We start from the raw sequence: 15,740 nt of genomic DNA, 5'->3' as shown, positions 1-15,740 counted from the left end.
TTATGCTAATGTACGATAATGAGAACTCTGGTGGAATGTTGGACACTGCGGTTTTGAAGCGTCTCGCCTGTATTCCATGTCGTGTTCGTCAAAACGGCGTCAAGGCGGCATAATAGGGAGAACGCACGCGTATCTTTTAGCCGGAGCCAACGGAGGCTGTGCGTCACGAGACGAGATCGATAACATGTGTCTGCGTATGGTAGCGTTGGTGTCGAGGCATCAGATTAAGGTGACTAGAATAGGAAATGCATCACCGAGACTGATGCGAATAGTGGTGCCTTTCATCCTCGGCTTGCCCTTCACTATTCGTCTTTTCGACATGTCAATCCACTTCGAACCAGCCCCCCCCCCAAGGTGCTTTGCATGCGAGTAAGGGCAGACCCAGACAAATTTCGCAGCGACATTCGCCGTTACCCGAGTTCTATGGAAAATGCAAGAGACCTTAGCTTTGTCCTTCGCGAGCTGATCGTCAGGCATAGCACACAGGCTGGCCAAAAGTAGTCAAAATCCTTTGTCTCCTCGAGCACAGGATGCGGCATCGATTCGCTGCCCCTCCCCCGCCCCTTTTTTCTCCTTTTACAAGCCCTATGCACAATTGTATAAAAAGCAGGTTAAGCCTCCTGGCTTTTCGTATGGTCGTAGCTTGGTTGATTCTTGCCAAAGCGGCATACAAAACCACTGAGCAGGCCATACTTCGGTAACTATGACGCCCTTCGATTTGTCGCAGTCGCCTGTCATGGATATCATCATGGATCGCCTGTCCTCTCTACCATATGACCCAGACTCCCACATTCCCATCTAAGAAGAAGAGGTCCTTTTATATCCCTGTGTATCATTTATGCAACACAAGTACATAAGCATTAAAGCTCCTCCTCCTCCACATTCGGACCCAAAGTGGCTGGCGCGTTTCTCTGCGCCGGACTAGCGCCGTCCATAACATCGCCAAAGCCGGCGGTTAAATTGCTTGGCTGAGCTCGGCCTTGGTCGTCTCCGTCAGAAATACTCGGCCGGTGTTTCTTCATGGGACTTCCAACGGTCCATTCTATCGCAGCATCATTGCCGGCGCCTTGGGTTGCGCCCGCAGTAAGTTGGCCATTGCGTGCAGTGGTCACGCTGTTGGTCGATGAACCAGCAAGCGCGCCTGAGTGTGCAGTGTTGTTTGTGACACTTGAATTCTCAGATCGGTCGGGTTCGGCTGAGTGTGCTCTCTTGAGCTATGTTTGAGCAGTCAGTAACCAAGCTAACACAATCGGGCAGGGTAATACCACATACATGAATACGATTTACACCATCAGCAAGCTCGCCTTGAGATCTGACGTCCTCAGGAGCGAGCTTGTTATCGATGTCCTTCTCATCAATATCCTGCATCTTCCCAAGAAGTTCACTCTCGTCGTCTTCGTCGTCGCTGTCATCATTCAGAGCTCCTCCCACGTTGCCATTGCTCTTCTTGCGGGCTTTCCGTCGTCTGGTTGCCTCAGTATCCTGGTCTCTGAAGGCAGAAAATCCAACGGTGCCGGAAGTTCTCAGAGGACCGAGGCTGGAGAAGTCCAGCTGCCCAGACCGACGTTTGGCAGATCCCGGCGTTGCCTGGGCTGTCTTTGAGGAGGCGATGATTCCAATCTTTTGGAGCTGCCCTGCACGTTGTTAGCCTTTTGGAAAGCATCGATTTTTAAGACATTGACAGGCTTACTCTCTCCACGGTAGAAAAATGTGAAAGAAGCGTATGGCTTATCGGGACCGTCGATACCCGTCACGGTTTGGGTGCTGATGGTCTTCGGATCCAGTGTCTTGGGCTTAGCAAAGCTTGTAGTGTGTTCCACATCAGCATCGACGCCGCTTTTTCCATTCCCTTGCTTTCCAGACTCCGCATCGTCGTCGTCGTCGTGGGCGTCGAACTGAGGAGAGTACTCTCCTTTTTTTATTTCGCCAGAAGCGAGTACACGGAACATCAACACCTTGATCTGGCCAGTTGCCTCTGGGATCTCGTCATCATCAGACAAGGAATCAGAATCGTCCTCACCGAAAACGGCCTCAACGGGAGATCCATCTTCGGCGCCATAACGAAGAGTGTCTCGGGGGCCGTTGATACCTTCCTCAACTTGCATGGTTGTCGCTCCAGATGTAGCTTTTTGTCTTCTACGCCGCTTCTCGAATTTTTGACGGCGACGTTCCAGCTTCTCTGCGGCGTCGTGACCTTGTAGATCCAAGCCATTTAACCAGCGCTCCAGGCCGACTTCACGGAAGAGGAACTCGCGCTCGGCGAGACCTCCGCCTTCCGAGTCGGGTACCTGGACCCAGCGGCTGTTGACCCAGGTCTCTTCACCCGGACGCAAAAGCGTGGCGACTTCCTCCTTGGATCTTCCGTCAAAGTATATGTAGGCAGCTATCGTCTCATTTTCAGAATTGGTCATGGGGATATAGGGGTTGACGACTCCGGAGAACTTTGAAGGGCCATGAGCGGCGGTGGGGAGGCCGCCAACAAACTGGGGCTTCGGATAAGGGTTCGTTTCGGTAGATCTTGGAGTCGAGTATGGGATTGGCAAGCCGGGTGTCAAGAGGGTGATTGATATGGCGAACTTGGCAGGCTCGGGCTTGTTCGAATCGGGGTTGATGCTTGGTTGAGGCACGGGTATGTAGGTGCTAATCCGTGACAGACGTGATTGCTTTTGCATACCATGCTCGGGAAGAGGGGCACCGTTGGCGTGTATGCTAACAGCAATCCCTTTAAAGCAGGGCATGGTTGCGAAGCGGACTAGAGCGTCTCGGGGCTCTACAGTCCGAGCTAGGAAGAAAGAGAGTCGGCGAGGGGCACCGCGGTCGCGAGGGACAAGACGGCTGTCAAGAAGTGTTCCTTACAAGCGCGTTGGACAGACGGTTCGGGAGAGTTGGTAAGGTCAGCTGAAAGACGTAATTTTGGTGACTTGGTGATTTGATAGTTTCGTGACTGGTTTGCGGGATTCGCAGCGGCACACGGCGGACGAGGTACGAATAGCGGGGTATCTTCTTCCCTTTGTGATTGCCGAGAGGAACGCAGGCAACAGTTTCTTCGGGAGGTGGTTTGTTGGTTCGATGATGTCAAAGTTGCTCTGGTTGGTAGCGGTTGATGTGTAGCAAAATGAAGCAGCAGTTGATGCGACTATGAGGTCGAAGCTGAGGTAGAAATTGCTTTCTTCACCGTCTCTGAATGGACCAGGTGGGTGTGGATCTGACGATCGGGGGTAATGAGACCTTGGGCGGGGAGGCCTAGGTGCAAATGGTGCGCATGTTGCCCCGATGACAGGGGAAAGCAGATGCGTAGGGTCTAGTAGGGGCAGAGCACAAGGTCGACAGTAAAGAGATGATGAGGCTGAAAATTACCTGAGTATTGGTAGCTACGGCGTGGTGTGGTCGAGGTTAGGACAAGGCTCAGGAAGAAGGCGGCAGCGGCTGGCGGTGTGGGAGGGCAAGGAAGCGACAAGATAGTGCCCTGGAGGGGAAAGGTTCCTTGGGTGCCCGTGCTTGGGTGTTCCCGCCAGTGCAGCTACATACATCCACTGAGATGAATTGCACTGTGGGGGCAGGGCACGTCGAGTCAAGAGGTATTCTTAGGTGCCTTCCTTCAAGTCGCGACTTGCCTACTTAGATAAAACCCCCCCCTCCCACCCTTCCCCCGCGTTAGGTAAGCAGGGGTAAGGATTAATCATAGACGTGAGTCTGGTGCTAGGCGAAAGCTCCCGGACGAGTTGTGCCCGGGCGTCAAGCTGAGGCGGTCCAGTAGTCCGAGAAAGTCGAAACAAGCTGCTCAACGAACATTGAATTGAGACAATGTCATATTACTGCCAACAAAGCTAGTTACTGGTCAATAATAGCACTCCTGCGTCAACCGCCATCACGCCAGCCCCAAGTGTTACGGGGGCAGGTTTTCAAAAACCAGCTCCATCGCAGTAGCAATTGGCATTGTCCAAATCGAAGAAAGACTCACAGACTCAGTGTCGCCACCCCTCCAGCTCAGACTTCCCGCAGCCCATACTATCAAGTTTTATGTAACGACCTCCGCCGCACACTACTGAAACCTCCATCACTGTAGCTCGTTCCAATACCCGAGTCTCCTCTGAATCCCCTTCCGTCATCTTCTTCCTCGTCGTCGGCCTCGCCGCCGAGCGGGAGCAGGTCCTCCACGCGAGGGCCCGCATGTTGCTCAACCTTGACTTCAGGCTCGTATCGTAAGGGGGCCTGATTGCCGTAGGTAGGAAAGGTTCTGGGTGCATCCGACAGCTCATCAATACCACTCCCATCCTCTCGCTTGACTTGACCTTTTGACTTTGAGTACGACTGTTCCACGGCTCGTCCATCGTTCTTGCCAGAGCGCGGTGATGATCCTGAAAGTCCGGCCCATGCCAGCCAAGCCACGGCCATGAACAGGATCTCGGATGCCCAGAACAGCAGGACGGCGGCGGTCAAGGTTGTCACGCGGTAATTGTACATTAGCCAGCGTAATCCCCGGAGCTGGGCAGTCAGCGTTATCGAAGCATAGTACGTCTCAATCTCCTGGCCGCTCTGGATTTCAAGATACGCAGAGGCGGGTAGGGAAGAGCCCTTGGCCAACTCGACGCGCTCGGCCATAGGCACGGTAAGTATGCATGTTTCTGAGTCCACAAACAAAACGTGGTAGGCTAGAAAGAGTATTCGCGACGCTGTCGACACCAGTGGATCTTGATATGGCACCAAAGCGGGCCGCCGAGAAGACAATAGGACTCTCTTGCCGTCGAAATGGGCATATGGCTCGGGAGCGATATGAGGCTGTATTTTGTCATCCCCCGTCGACAACGCTCCGACGTCCAGCAAGTGGAGAGCAATCATGAAGTTGCCTCGCTGCGTGTTGGCGGGCGAACGGGGCATAGACAACGTGACGGATACATCGTACTCCTGCTGCGTCCTCAAAGCAGATGTCGGGATGGCTGCTGTTCCAAAAGGGTTCGGTCCTGATCTGGAGTTGATATTAGCCCGCAACGTCCCCATTGGATTCAATGTGGAGCAGTTAGCGACGCGAAACAAACTCACCCGTACTGGAGGTGGACTGGGGTCGTCACCACCTGTTCAGGTAGATAGTCGCGGAAAAACAGGACTGAGGCGATAGCAGCAAATGGCAGCAGGAATAGCGAAGCACCAACGAGGAGGCTCGCATTCACGAGTGTCCGCTGTGCAGTCTTGGACGTGGCGGCTCGAGATGCCTTACTTAATACCTCCTACCAAGGCCAGACTTAGAATCTTGACGGCTAGCGAATCACGATACTGGGCAGAGAGCGTACCATTGTATCTGAGAACAGGTGAGGCTGGCTGCCTTCGAGCTTGGTCTCAGTGGCTGAGTGAGGGATGCTCCAGCTTTAGGTTCAGAGCCAATTCGTAGGGAACTGATGTCGCTTGAGTTACTGGCGATGTCGTCGGAGGAGTACAAACGGTTGCTTCATTAGAACGCCTTGTTCGATAGAGACAAGTAATTAGCTGTACTTGAGAAGGGAGACTGAGTAGTCAACCGAGGCGACAACGGCAGCACAGGGTGCTCTTGAGTTGAAGAGGCACAGTGCAGACACCGATTTCAGGCTGGTCAGAGCTGCCTATCACGCTGAAGGATGATGCTGAGATGTAGAAGTGCAAACGGGTTCGAAGCTCGAGCTGCTTTGAGCAAAGGGAAGATGGGGAGGTGGCTCAAGCCCGGCCACTTCGTTTGTACCATTTCTCAGATGTGTGGCGCTCGGCTGGTCCTTCGCCCTCGCCCACTGGAATTTGCTGACATGAATGGCCTGTTGACTGGGAGGGAGGGGCGGTCCAGCTTGCGCTGGTCTTCCGCAGGTCAAATGAAGAGCGGATCTTTGACGAAAGGAATGTCTTCGAGAAAAGAAGTAAAATAATCGTTGACTAACTAACCTTGGCCTACACACAGACTCTGTAGAATGCAAGTCGACGCAGCACAGGGGACTGTTTTCCTGCCTTACCAGCCACGCCTTAGGTCCCCAGCCACGTCACCCGTTGCAGGCGGCGGAGCAACATCTTACTTTATACAGCAACATACCTCCAGCTAGCCGTACCTTATCACATGCTCGGCTTCATCACCCTACCTTACGACAGTTGGTGCGTCTCCGTATATGTACTCCTACAAGTCCAATGCCGCTCAGAGGTTTTAGCTGAGGCTGCTTAGATAATACTAATTCAGATAAGGATATATACCTCTAACGACATCCTCTTATTTAAGATAAGAAATTACAGAGGGGTGGACGCTTTAAAGAGAAGATCCTCAGGGGGTTCTATAGTGGGGTACTTTGGTGTATAAAGCAGACCTGGGTACTGATGCCGTTGACTAAGGTAAGTGATATTTCCTGGGCAGATGCAGCTATTTTTGTTGCATATTTGTTATTTTCTACCTAATGACCACAACCACTCTGAGGAAAGCCCATATTCATAATTTGGTTATGCAATTAACCATGATACCGTCTTGCATAGGTCGTAACAGACGTACATCCAAATGCCAAAGTGCGAATCCTGCACGTACTTCATTTGACACAACGCAGGCAGCCAGCTCAAATTGTTCCATCAAAACTGCTGGCACTCTCATCTTAACGTTTGCGATACAACCAACGCCGAGGAAAGTGGCTGGTGAATCAACTGACCCAGCCCGATTCTAAGATGGCTTCACAGAAGGACCTTCAAGAATTACTGAGGGTCATCACCTCCCGAAAGGGTGTCTCGATGATGGCTGCAATGGGTCAGGTCAAAGCACTCCAGGCTGTGGAGCTTCGGAGGTGTGTTGATGAAGTACGCTATTTCGCTTTTGATTCCACACGTCTCACGAGCTTTCCAATAGTACCCAGCAGATAAGCGACGCCTCGCTCGATTTGATAGAGCGCGGCCTGGGGGACGCAAAGACAGCCAAGGCCCTACAAACAGCATGCAAGACTCACTTGAAACGAGCAAGTACCAAAAGATCCGGGAATCATCTTGCTTCTACAAGTGAGAAGCGTCCCAAGAATTATCACCATAGCGACGAATTCGAAGGCCCGGCCCAACGTGCAGAGGAGGATATAGAGGCTTCCCTTAGTCTTCCCATCGTTGTGAACGAAGAAGAAATTGCCGGGGTTTCTATATACACCAATCGAGCACCATTAATGTTGGCCTTCGTGCTGGAACTTCTCAGATACACAATGCCAGTGCAGCCTCTCTCGAGTCGTCTCAGCCTAGCCCAGGCTGTTGTCAGCGCCAATTCGAAGTCAAAGGCTATCAGCATCGGACTGGCCAAGGCCACCAACGAAGAGAATTCATGGGGCGAAGGGCAGCCAAAGGTCAATATTATGGGAAGGGCTATAGCTGTCCTCAAGAGAGGTGACTACAGCTTACAAGGTAGTGAGTTGGCAGCTCCGGAAGCAGAAAACGCACCAGATGATATTCTACAGGCGCTGAAGCCGCCAACATCGTCAAGGCAATTCCACGGGGGCGTTGCATCCACAGCATCCCCGTGGTCTGTGAGCCGCCAGGTCACTTTCAAGTCGTCCACTTTCGTTGCGCGGGTCGCAAATATAAGTAACAGCACCGAGGCGTCAGGTCTCGTTCGCTCGCTCTTGCTGTCTGAGCCACAATTACAGACAGCCACGCATAACGTCTGGGCCTACCGAGTTAGAAGGCAGGGGCAAGGCGAGCAGGGCGGGCAAGACAAGGGACTGGGAGAGGTATGGGAGGCGAGTGAGGATGATGGTGAAACTGGCTGCGGCGAATTCATCCAACGATTGATCAGAGAGGCCGGCATTACCGATGTCGTCGTAGTGCTGAACAGATGGTTCGGGGGGGAGATGCTAGGTCCAGATCGCTGGAGACTGGTGCGCAACGTCGTCACAGAGGCGCTTTCCCAGAGGCTACGACTGCCACTGAACCACAAGGGATGTGACGATGTAGCTCTCTGGGCACTTGATCTGCAGAATGCGAACGGTGGTTCCGGGCTCCGCAGTGCCAATGAACCAAGCCTTAATGTTGTCGGAGTTTCTATATATCGTCCGGAATCAGCCCGGGCGTACCTGCTCAGAAGTTTCGGAGGTATTCCTGCAGTCGATCATTCCGGCGGGAGCGCTTCGAAAGCCAAGCAAAAGAGGGTCAGCAAGTCCGAGGATGAAGCCGAGAGAATGCGAAATCTAGGATGCCTCCTCGGCGCTCTCAGACTGTTATTCGGTAGCTGGAGCAACCTGGGGCCTCACGAGATGAACCGCAAGGCATTTACCTGGTATGCCTCCGTAAGACCAGATGTGCAGCCAGGAGTCGCAGGATGGGGCGCCAAAGGTGGTCTGAAGCTAGATTCAATTCTCCAGCTACGTCGAGACCATACCGATAGTACGAAAAAATAAATCATCTGACCGCCGTGATGGACAGTCTTGCTAGCATGAGCAGATTTCGGCAATGCAATGCGCTGTCGTCGTCTACCTTACGTTTGCAAGTCCATGTCAGGTAGAGTATCCATGGGCCGTACCATGCTGGATGCCTTGTATCTCGCCCGTGTACTCGCATCTCAGCCGTGACAGCAATTTTCCGCGAAGTGAAAACACAATGCTCTGCGGAAACCCAAGAGCCCCGAGGCGTGGGAGGAAATGGGTGGACAGTATATCATCTATTCCAACCCGGACCCATACGCCGTCCGGCTCGATTGAGCCTTACAGGTATTAGGTGCCCACGTGCCTTAGCACCATCAGTAGGTGCATAGATAGGTCTAGTAGGTAAGTCCCCACCCCAGGATCCGGAACACACCTAATGTGGAACACCTTTTACACCAAAACTCACAAACTTTAAATATTTATTAACAAGAATTTAATTATTATAAAAATATAATAAAAAATTTATATATTTCTAATAAGAAAATATATAATAAATAAGTTATAATCTTAATTTTCTTTTAAAAAAAATTAAATTTATTTACTTTTAAAAAAAAAAATTTATTTTATTTATTATTTTAATAAATGTTAAAATGGTAAATACGTTTACTTTCTTATTTGCCTTATTTAACAATATTATATAAGCAAACTATATATTATATTAATCTATGAAAAATATAGATTAATATAAATATTAATTATATAAACAAAACTGCTTACATAAGCTTACATAGGTGATCGAACGTATTAGAAATCACTAGAACGCTCGGGAGCTTTCTTTTTATAGGATTACGTATTGCGATTACTTAATTACTTATAAATACGCTTTTTAATTTGATCTTTATTAATAAGCTATAGAATATTTTAGTAAGAGGTTTTTATATCTATATAAAGGCGTAGTTTTACCTATTTAGACTTTTCTTTAAATAAGCAACTCCTTATATAGTAATTTAATTATATTACTCTCTTTACTCTTAAAAAACTTTAGTTATTTACGTATTACTACCCTTTTATTTATATATTCTTATTTCTATATAAATATTATATATTTTTATCTTTTTATAAAAATATATTTATTTTTTATCTCTTAAAGCTATTGTGTAAAAATAAATAATAAATAATGTTCTATTTATAAAGAGATTTTAGTTTTCTTAAAATATTTTTATTAAAAAATATTTATTAATAACTTTAAAGTTTATATTAACTTTAAAAATTTTAATATTAAATTTAATAAAGAAAAACTATATTATATTATTATATTATTATACTAAAATTATAATATTAATTTTTTTAAAAGTAAAATTTAAGCTTTTTATATAAATTTATAAATAAAAATAATTATAAAATACTTTATATTTTAATTATTAAGCTTTATTTTAAAAATTATTACTTTTTAAAAAACCTAAATAATTAACTTATTTATAAATTAAAAAGCTTATTATATATATATTTATAAAACTTAATGTATATTTTATTAATAATTTTAAAAAATGTAAGAAGTAAGTTAATAAATATTAAATATTTAATTTTGTTCCGGATGGGGGGGTGTTCCGCATTTAGGGGGGACTTAGCTGGAGTCGCGACAAATTAGCTAGGTCCCCGCAACTACCCGGTCGCAGCGGAGAATTGAACGCTCCGCCTGTGCTTTGCGCACACAGAGGTATCTCATTGACGCAAGATCAACATCACCATACTAAAGGCGTAGATGTAGCATGGCGACGGTTTGAACAGCTGCGCTGTGATCCAGCACGGTCGCAACTGAATCCCAGAAGGACCAATATCCCCCCCCAATGACCCGGACAGCGATTGCAACCCATGCTACATCTTGCATCCGGCGTGAGGGCCCCTCGCCCAGCCGCATGTATTTTTCTAAATATTGCGCAACGGCCTGCTTCGACTCGACCTGGTGGAAATATCGCAAGAGCTTTACGACCGTCAGTCCAAATCATAACTAGTCAGCGGGCATCGCTTACCATCTTGCAGTACAAATCCTATCAAAATCTACACTACACGTCTTGCCGATCAATCCCCCCCGAGGTCCACGGCTCCGACTACCCTCGAAACAGCCGATGCCATCTTCAAGGCCAGGAGGATACCATTGCTCGCCTCCGGAGTGGTAGCTCTGGGGCTGGGTATATATTTCAGCTTTCTGGCGTCCTCGTTATGCTCTTCATCCTGCCATGAAGACCCTGGCCCAGCGCCAGATGCAGTTCCGACAGGGCGGCCAAACGTTTTTACTAAGGATTCGGCTAGGAAATTTGACCAGAGTCTAGATGGCTCCGAATGGTTGTCGGGCATCACTTCTCTACGGCAAAGACTTGCTGCAGAGGCTTCGGGACATGTGCTTGAGGTCGCCATGGGCACCGGCCGTAACCTTTCTTTTTTTGACTGGCGCGATGTTCTCAACCCTCGAACGAACTCGACAGCACCGGCACTTGCAGCGCCAAAAGCCAACGCACTGTCCCCCAAGACCGACGTGGCAACGATGATCTCTTACACCGGAATCGACATCTCCAGTGAAATGCTTGGCGTCGCCGTCGAAAAGCTCGCAGAGGTTGTGCCTGAGCTAGCTCGCCTCGAGCCAAGGAGTGAGAAGCAGACCATATCGTCTCATGCTGAATGCAGTAGTATTTCCTACCTCTCAGGCAGGCTCCGAATGTTTCGGTCAGACATTCACGAATACATTCCCTCACCCCCTCAGCAATCCCCCACGCAGCCTAAATACGACTTTGTCTGCTCCACGTTCTCCCTATGCAGTGTCCGCGACCCAGAACAAATGGTTCGGGATTTGGCCAGCAAAGTGAAGCCGAACACAGGCAAGATCATTCTTGTCGAGCATGGTCGAGGATGGTGGGGGTTTGTCAACGGGTTACTGGACAAGTCTGCGGCTTCCCATTTTCAAAGTAAGTTCGTTTCTTGAATGCGAATTATCAGCGCCGACTAACTCGCCGGCTCCTTAAGAATACGGGTGTTGGTGGAATCGAGACATTGCTGAAATTGTTGAGCACGCCGCAGAGTCTACGCCCGGACTCCAAGTCACGAAAGTTGATCGCCCGTACTTTACACAGCTTGGGACGACTTTGTGGATTGAATTGAAAATTTCGGATTCGGGTGTATCGTAGTTAATACCTGGTCTCTCCCTCTTTCTACTCGAAACGAAAGGCTTACTTTGGCCTTGCCGCATGTCAATGGCGGACTAGAAGTCAGTGTGAACTGTGGAGATTCGGGTGTTGTAGGGAAAGAGGAGGTTTGTTTATTTCATTTCAATCATGCCCGGCCAGATTTTGATACTTGTCCTCCAGGCCAAGAAACCCTAACACCAAGCCCGCATAGACATCTTCAGGACCAGTTGCTGTCACAACTACTTATACACGATAACTCCGCCCATTCCTTGATACTCCGAAGCGAAATCAACTTCACGCTGAACAGTTACCATGTAACCCGGTTCCATTTTTTTCTTCTTCGTCACCATCCAACGACGGACGCTACCTGAGCATCGAATTCCCAAAATAAGGAGCGCAGTTGGTTAAAGTGTCGATAAAGGGGTCGCGCTTAGTACTGGATTTACTGAAGAACCAGTACACCCCCAGCGGACACTCGTTATGATGAGATGGGATGTGGAACAGTTTTCAGCTTCACGATGCACATCACGGCCGTTAACAAGAGTCCAGCAAACAGTCAAGCTCGTCGAGTTCAATGCTTTCGGGGCTATAATCCCACTCTAGAAGGCTCCCCAGCTTGAACCAGCTGTCGCCTTCAGTTTCTTTTTTAGCACTCGTCGGGACGATTGGCTTGATGGCTGGGCTTGTAATGAATTGGTGCATAGACACCAATCCGATGTTGACGGCCACGCTGTTTTTCTCGTCGAACATACCATCATCCCGTGCCGATTCGTAGGCATTGGCAGGCTGTTCGGCATTACCCATCGAAGAGAATTCACGAGCTAGCTTGCGTTTCTGCAGACCGTCGGCCGTTTGAGTAAACTCTCGTTCATCCTTCTCCAAGGGCGGAGAGGCGCTCCGTTGGCTTCTCGAGTACCGTAGACTATTCGGTAGTGATCCAACGGGTGTAGTGGGCATGGCAAAGTCTTCGTCACCGTCATCGAATTCGGGAGAGGAAAGATCGACCTCGGGGGACGGACTTAAATCCCTCCGGCGGAGGTCGATGTCGTCTACATCGTCAGATCCAGATGCAATACTAGATAGAGATGGAGAAATGACGGCGCGCTGAGCGAAGGCTGGCGAGTCTGGGAAGGGCTGTCTTGGACGAGTTGTGAGGTAGAAATAGGTCCGCCGCGGGTGTATCTTTTCGAGCTCCTTGGCCATCGGGCAGGGTGTCCGCGCGCTCCAACAAGAGCGCTTCAGGTAAGCGGAGAGGCGGGAGGAAACAATGGCGCAGGGGTTTGCGGAGCTACGGGTGTGTTAGAAAGTCGGGAACTCCTGAGACTGGGAAGCAAGGCCTTACTTCTTGACGATGGGAATCTGCTGCGACAATGCAGTGGCCAGCTCTCGCACCAGATGAGGGCGATTACAGGTGACTTGCAGTTGGGCAATGGTAGCTTCTACAATCTCGTCGTTAATCCCCTCGAGATTCATGTGGGAAACAGATCTAGCGTCGCTGTTTGCTTCCTGCATCTCGACATTGTATGATATCGGAGACGGCGGTGGCGTGTGATCGAAATTGGCGGCGTTCCCGGGTCGTTTTTGTGACATTTGTACATGTCTTGGGTCATCCCCATGTGAACGCTTTTGTCTCTTATTCGGGCGCGGCACTGTTGTCGATGTAATTGTTATGCGATTGCCTACGTTCTCAGAAATGTTTCGACTCGGGGCGGCTGTGGCCGGACTGCGACTTGGGTGGCTCCCTGGAACGTGAATGCCCAGGGATGGCAGAGACAAAGATTTGCGGCGAGTATTATACGGCATCTTGAAGAATTTCCGGAGATAGGATGTACGTATGTTTATTAATGGGATGGAGTTGTCGACGAGATTATCCAGGAGGGATGAAGGGTCACGATGGGTGACGGGAGAGAAGGGACAATGATAATTTGGTTTTGGAAGGGGGGGGGGGGGGGGGGGTGGAGGGGGGGGGGGTGCGCGGGGGGGGGGGGGGGGGGGGGGGGGGGGGGGGGGGGGGGGGGGGGAGGAGGGGGGGGGGGGGGGGTGGGGGGGGGGGGGGGGGGGGGGGGGGGGGTTGATGAATGATGGGACTTGCACGCTTGGCAACAAGATAATACCTACAGGGACGAAGAAGAGCTCGCACCCTTTTTTTTTTCTCATCCTTTTTTTCGTTGCTTGATCCACTCTCCATGGTAGCCCCCTGGTCACATACGCAAGGGGTACGATGAGGTGGAAGGCGGCAATACTCCACCCTAGGTATTGTGCCGAAGCAGCTAAGGTATCCGGGCGTACGGAATGGAATCCTGGGTTCGAAAAGATTTTAAAGCGGGGGTGTATACACGTGCTGACGTTACCAGGGAACTAAGTACGTATCCGTACATAAAAGAGAAATATTTTTAAAAAAAGAAATAAAAGTAAGATACTTATAATAAAAATAGAGAACTAAGCTTATTTATTAAAACAAAGTTTAGTAACTAAAAAATATAATAAATTAAAAATATAAAATTATAATTTTTGTAATATAAATAATATATTTTATTAATTAAGTATATATTTATTTTACAATATTTTTTATTTTTAATTATTGAAACTTTTTATTTATAATAATTTAATAAAAATAATAAAAGCTTATATTTAAGAAAATATAATAAATAAGTTAACTAAATATAAAAATATTACGACTTAATATATATAAAAAACTAAAGACTTACCCCGCTATTTTACGGCGGCTATTTTACTATATATATAATTAAAATAAAAATATATATATTATTTTTATAAATAAATTAATATAAAAGTATATAAAATTAATATAAAAGTATATAGAATTAATATAAAAGTATATATTTTATAGCGGTTTATACATCTATTATCGTAATTAATTTAAATTTTTATTATTAATATATTTAAATTCTACCGTTTTTTTTAATATATTCTTTTTATTTTAAATTATTTTTATTATTATAGTTTTATATTTAATATTAATATATATTGTTTTTAATAATTAAATCCCGGCGTAATTAACGTCGCTAAGTTATGAAATATAGCTTTAATAACGTAATGTATTTTTGAAACGTTATTATATTAATATATGTTATAAAAAGTCTAGCGTATAGTGTTACGACTTAATATATATACTAAACTAAGGACCTACCCCGCTACTCTATAACGGCTATCTCGCTATATATATAATTAAATAATAAGAATATATATATTACTTTAATAGATTAAAAAAACTATAAAAAAGTTATATAATAATAAAAAAAACTAATAAATAATAAACGGTTTTTAAATATAAATTAATAAAATAAAAATCGGTTTATTTTTAAAAAACTAATTTTATAATATCGGTCTTGAATATAAAAAAAGTATTTAAATAATATATAAAATTTATATATAATATAAATTAAAGTTAAGCTTAAGTTTAGATTTTTAGAGCTTTTTTAATAATTAATTTTATATTAACGTACTTATATAGCGAGCGGGCTATTATAGCGAGCGGGCCACTTCTATTACTATCTATACTTTTTCCTTTTATAATAATTTTCCTTTATATATAATAATAATTTTTTTTAAAAAAAAACCGTATTATTTTTATATTTTAAATTATTAAAAAAAACCTAAAACTATTTATACAAAAAGCTATTATTATTTATAATATTTTAAAAATAATATTTTAATACCGATATATTGGTTAATTATTATAATAAAAAACGTATATAAATTTAATAAGGAATTGATATACGGGCATAAACAATTAATACACGGGCATGACTCTTATACGGGCATAACAGCTATATACTATTATTAGCCTAAAAAAGCTATTACCTTATCTTAATTCTACCGGTCTTATTTAAAATATTTAGGAATTTTTTTAATATATAATCGTAACGCGTCGTTTATATTAATTAATTAAGGCTTTATTATTATATTATTTATATTAAAATCCCTTATACCCGAGTCTGCCTTTTTATTATTAAAATATAACTCGTTATATTAAATTTAAAACTCAAATTTAAATAATAGATTTAATTTAAAACAATAACGTAATAAGTATTTTTTTATTTTACGACTTTTTATTATTAATAGTTTAGATATAAATATTAATAATTATTATAATTTTAATAACAATAATATATTTAAAAGTAGTTTTATTTTTTATTTAGATTAGTTTTATTAAATTATTTAATTTTATAATTTATATAAGAACGACGTAATATTTATTAAAATATAAAAT

General features: G+C 45.7%; 5 protein-coding genes across 5 annotated transcripts; 2 read left to right on the top strand and 3 right to left on the bottom strand.

Annotated features, from left to right (window-relative positions):
• Window positions 1-860: 860 nt before the first annotated feature.
• On the bottom strand, window positions 861-2,738 carry CORC01_10177 (uncharacterized protein; the record flags this gene model as incomplete). The annotated part of the gene is made up of 3 exons (XM_022621806.1): window positions 861-1,214; window positions 1,273-1,634; window positions 1,691-2,738. The coding sequence occupies 3 exons, from the start codon at window positions 2,736-2,738 to the stop codon at window positions 861-863; spliced, it is 1,764 nt and encodes a 587-aa protein (XP_022471706.1).
• Window positions 2,739-4,011: 1,273 nt separating this feature from the next.
• CORC01_10176 (uncharacterized protein) lies at window positions 4,012-5,291 on the bottom strand (the record flags this gene model as incomplete). The annotated part of the gene is made up of 3 exons (XM_022621805.1): window positions 4,012-4,966; window positions 5,041-5,225; window positions 5,289-5,291. 3 exons carry the CDS (start codon window positions 5,289-5,291, stop codon window positions 4,012-4,014), a joined length of 1,143 nt encoding a protein of 380 aa, XP_022471705.1.
• A 1,369-nt stretch (window positions 5,292-6,660) lies between these two features.
• CORC01_10175 (uncharacterized protein) lies at window positions 6,661-8,363 on the top strand (the record flags this gene model as incomplete). Its single annotated transcript, XM_022621804.1, has 2 exons — window positions 6,661-6,776; window positions 6,839-8,363. 2 exons carry the CDS (start codon window positions 6,661-6,663, stop codon window positions 8,361-8,363), a joined length of 1,641 nt encoding a protein of 546 aa, XP_022471704.1.
• A 1,836-nt stretch (window positions 8,364-10,199) lies between these two features.
• Window positions 10,200-11,475, top strand: CORC01_10174 (methyltransferase OMS1; the record flags this gene model as incomplete). Its single annotated transcript, XM_022621803.1, has 3 exons — window positions 10,200-10,245; window positions 10,340-11,287; window positions 11,453-11,475. 3 exons carry the CDS (start codon window positions 10,200-10,202, stop codon window positions 11,473-11,475), a joined length of 1,017 nt encoding a protein of 338 aa, XP_022471703.1.
• Window positions 11,476-12,040: 565 nt separating this feature from the next.
• On the bottom strand, window positions 12,041-13,096 carry CORC01_10173 (mucin; the record flags this gene model as incomplete). The annotated part of the gene is made up of 2 exons (XM_022621802.1): window positions 12,041-12,794; window positions 12,849-13,096. 2 exons carry the CDS (start codon window positions 13,094-13,096, stop codon window positions 12,041-12,043), a joined length of 1,002 nt encoding a protein of 333 aa, XP_022471702.1.
• Window positions 13,097-15,740: the final 2,644 nt, after the last annotated feature.

Source organism: Colletotrichum orchidophilum (genome assembly GCF_001831195.1).
Source record: "Colletotrichum orchidophilum strain IMI 309357 chromosome Unknown Scaffold_98.1, whole genome shotgun sequence".
Classification (NCBI taxonomy): Eukaryota; Fungi; Ascomycota; class Sordariomycetes; order Glomerellales; family Glomerellaceae; genus Colletotrichum; species Colletotrichum orchidophilum.
This window is presented reverse-complemented; position numbering and strand designations above follow the sequence as displayed.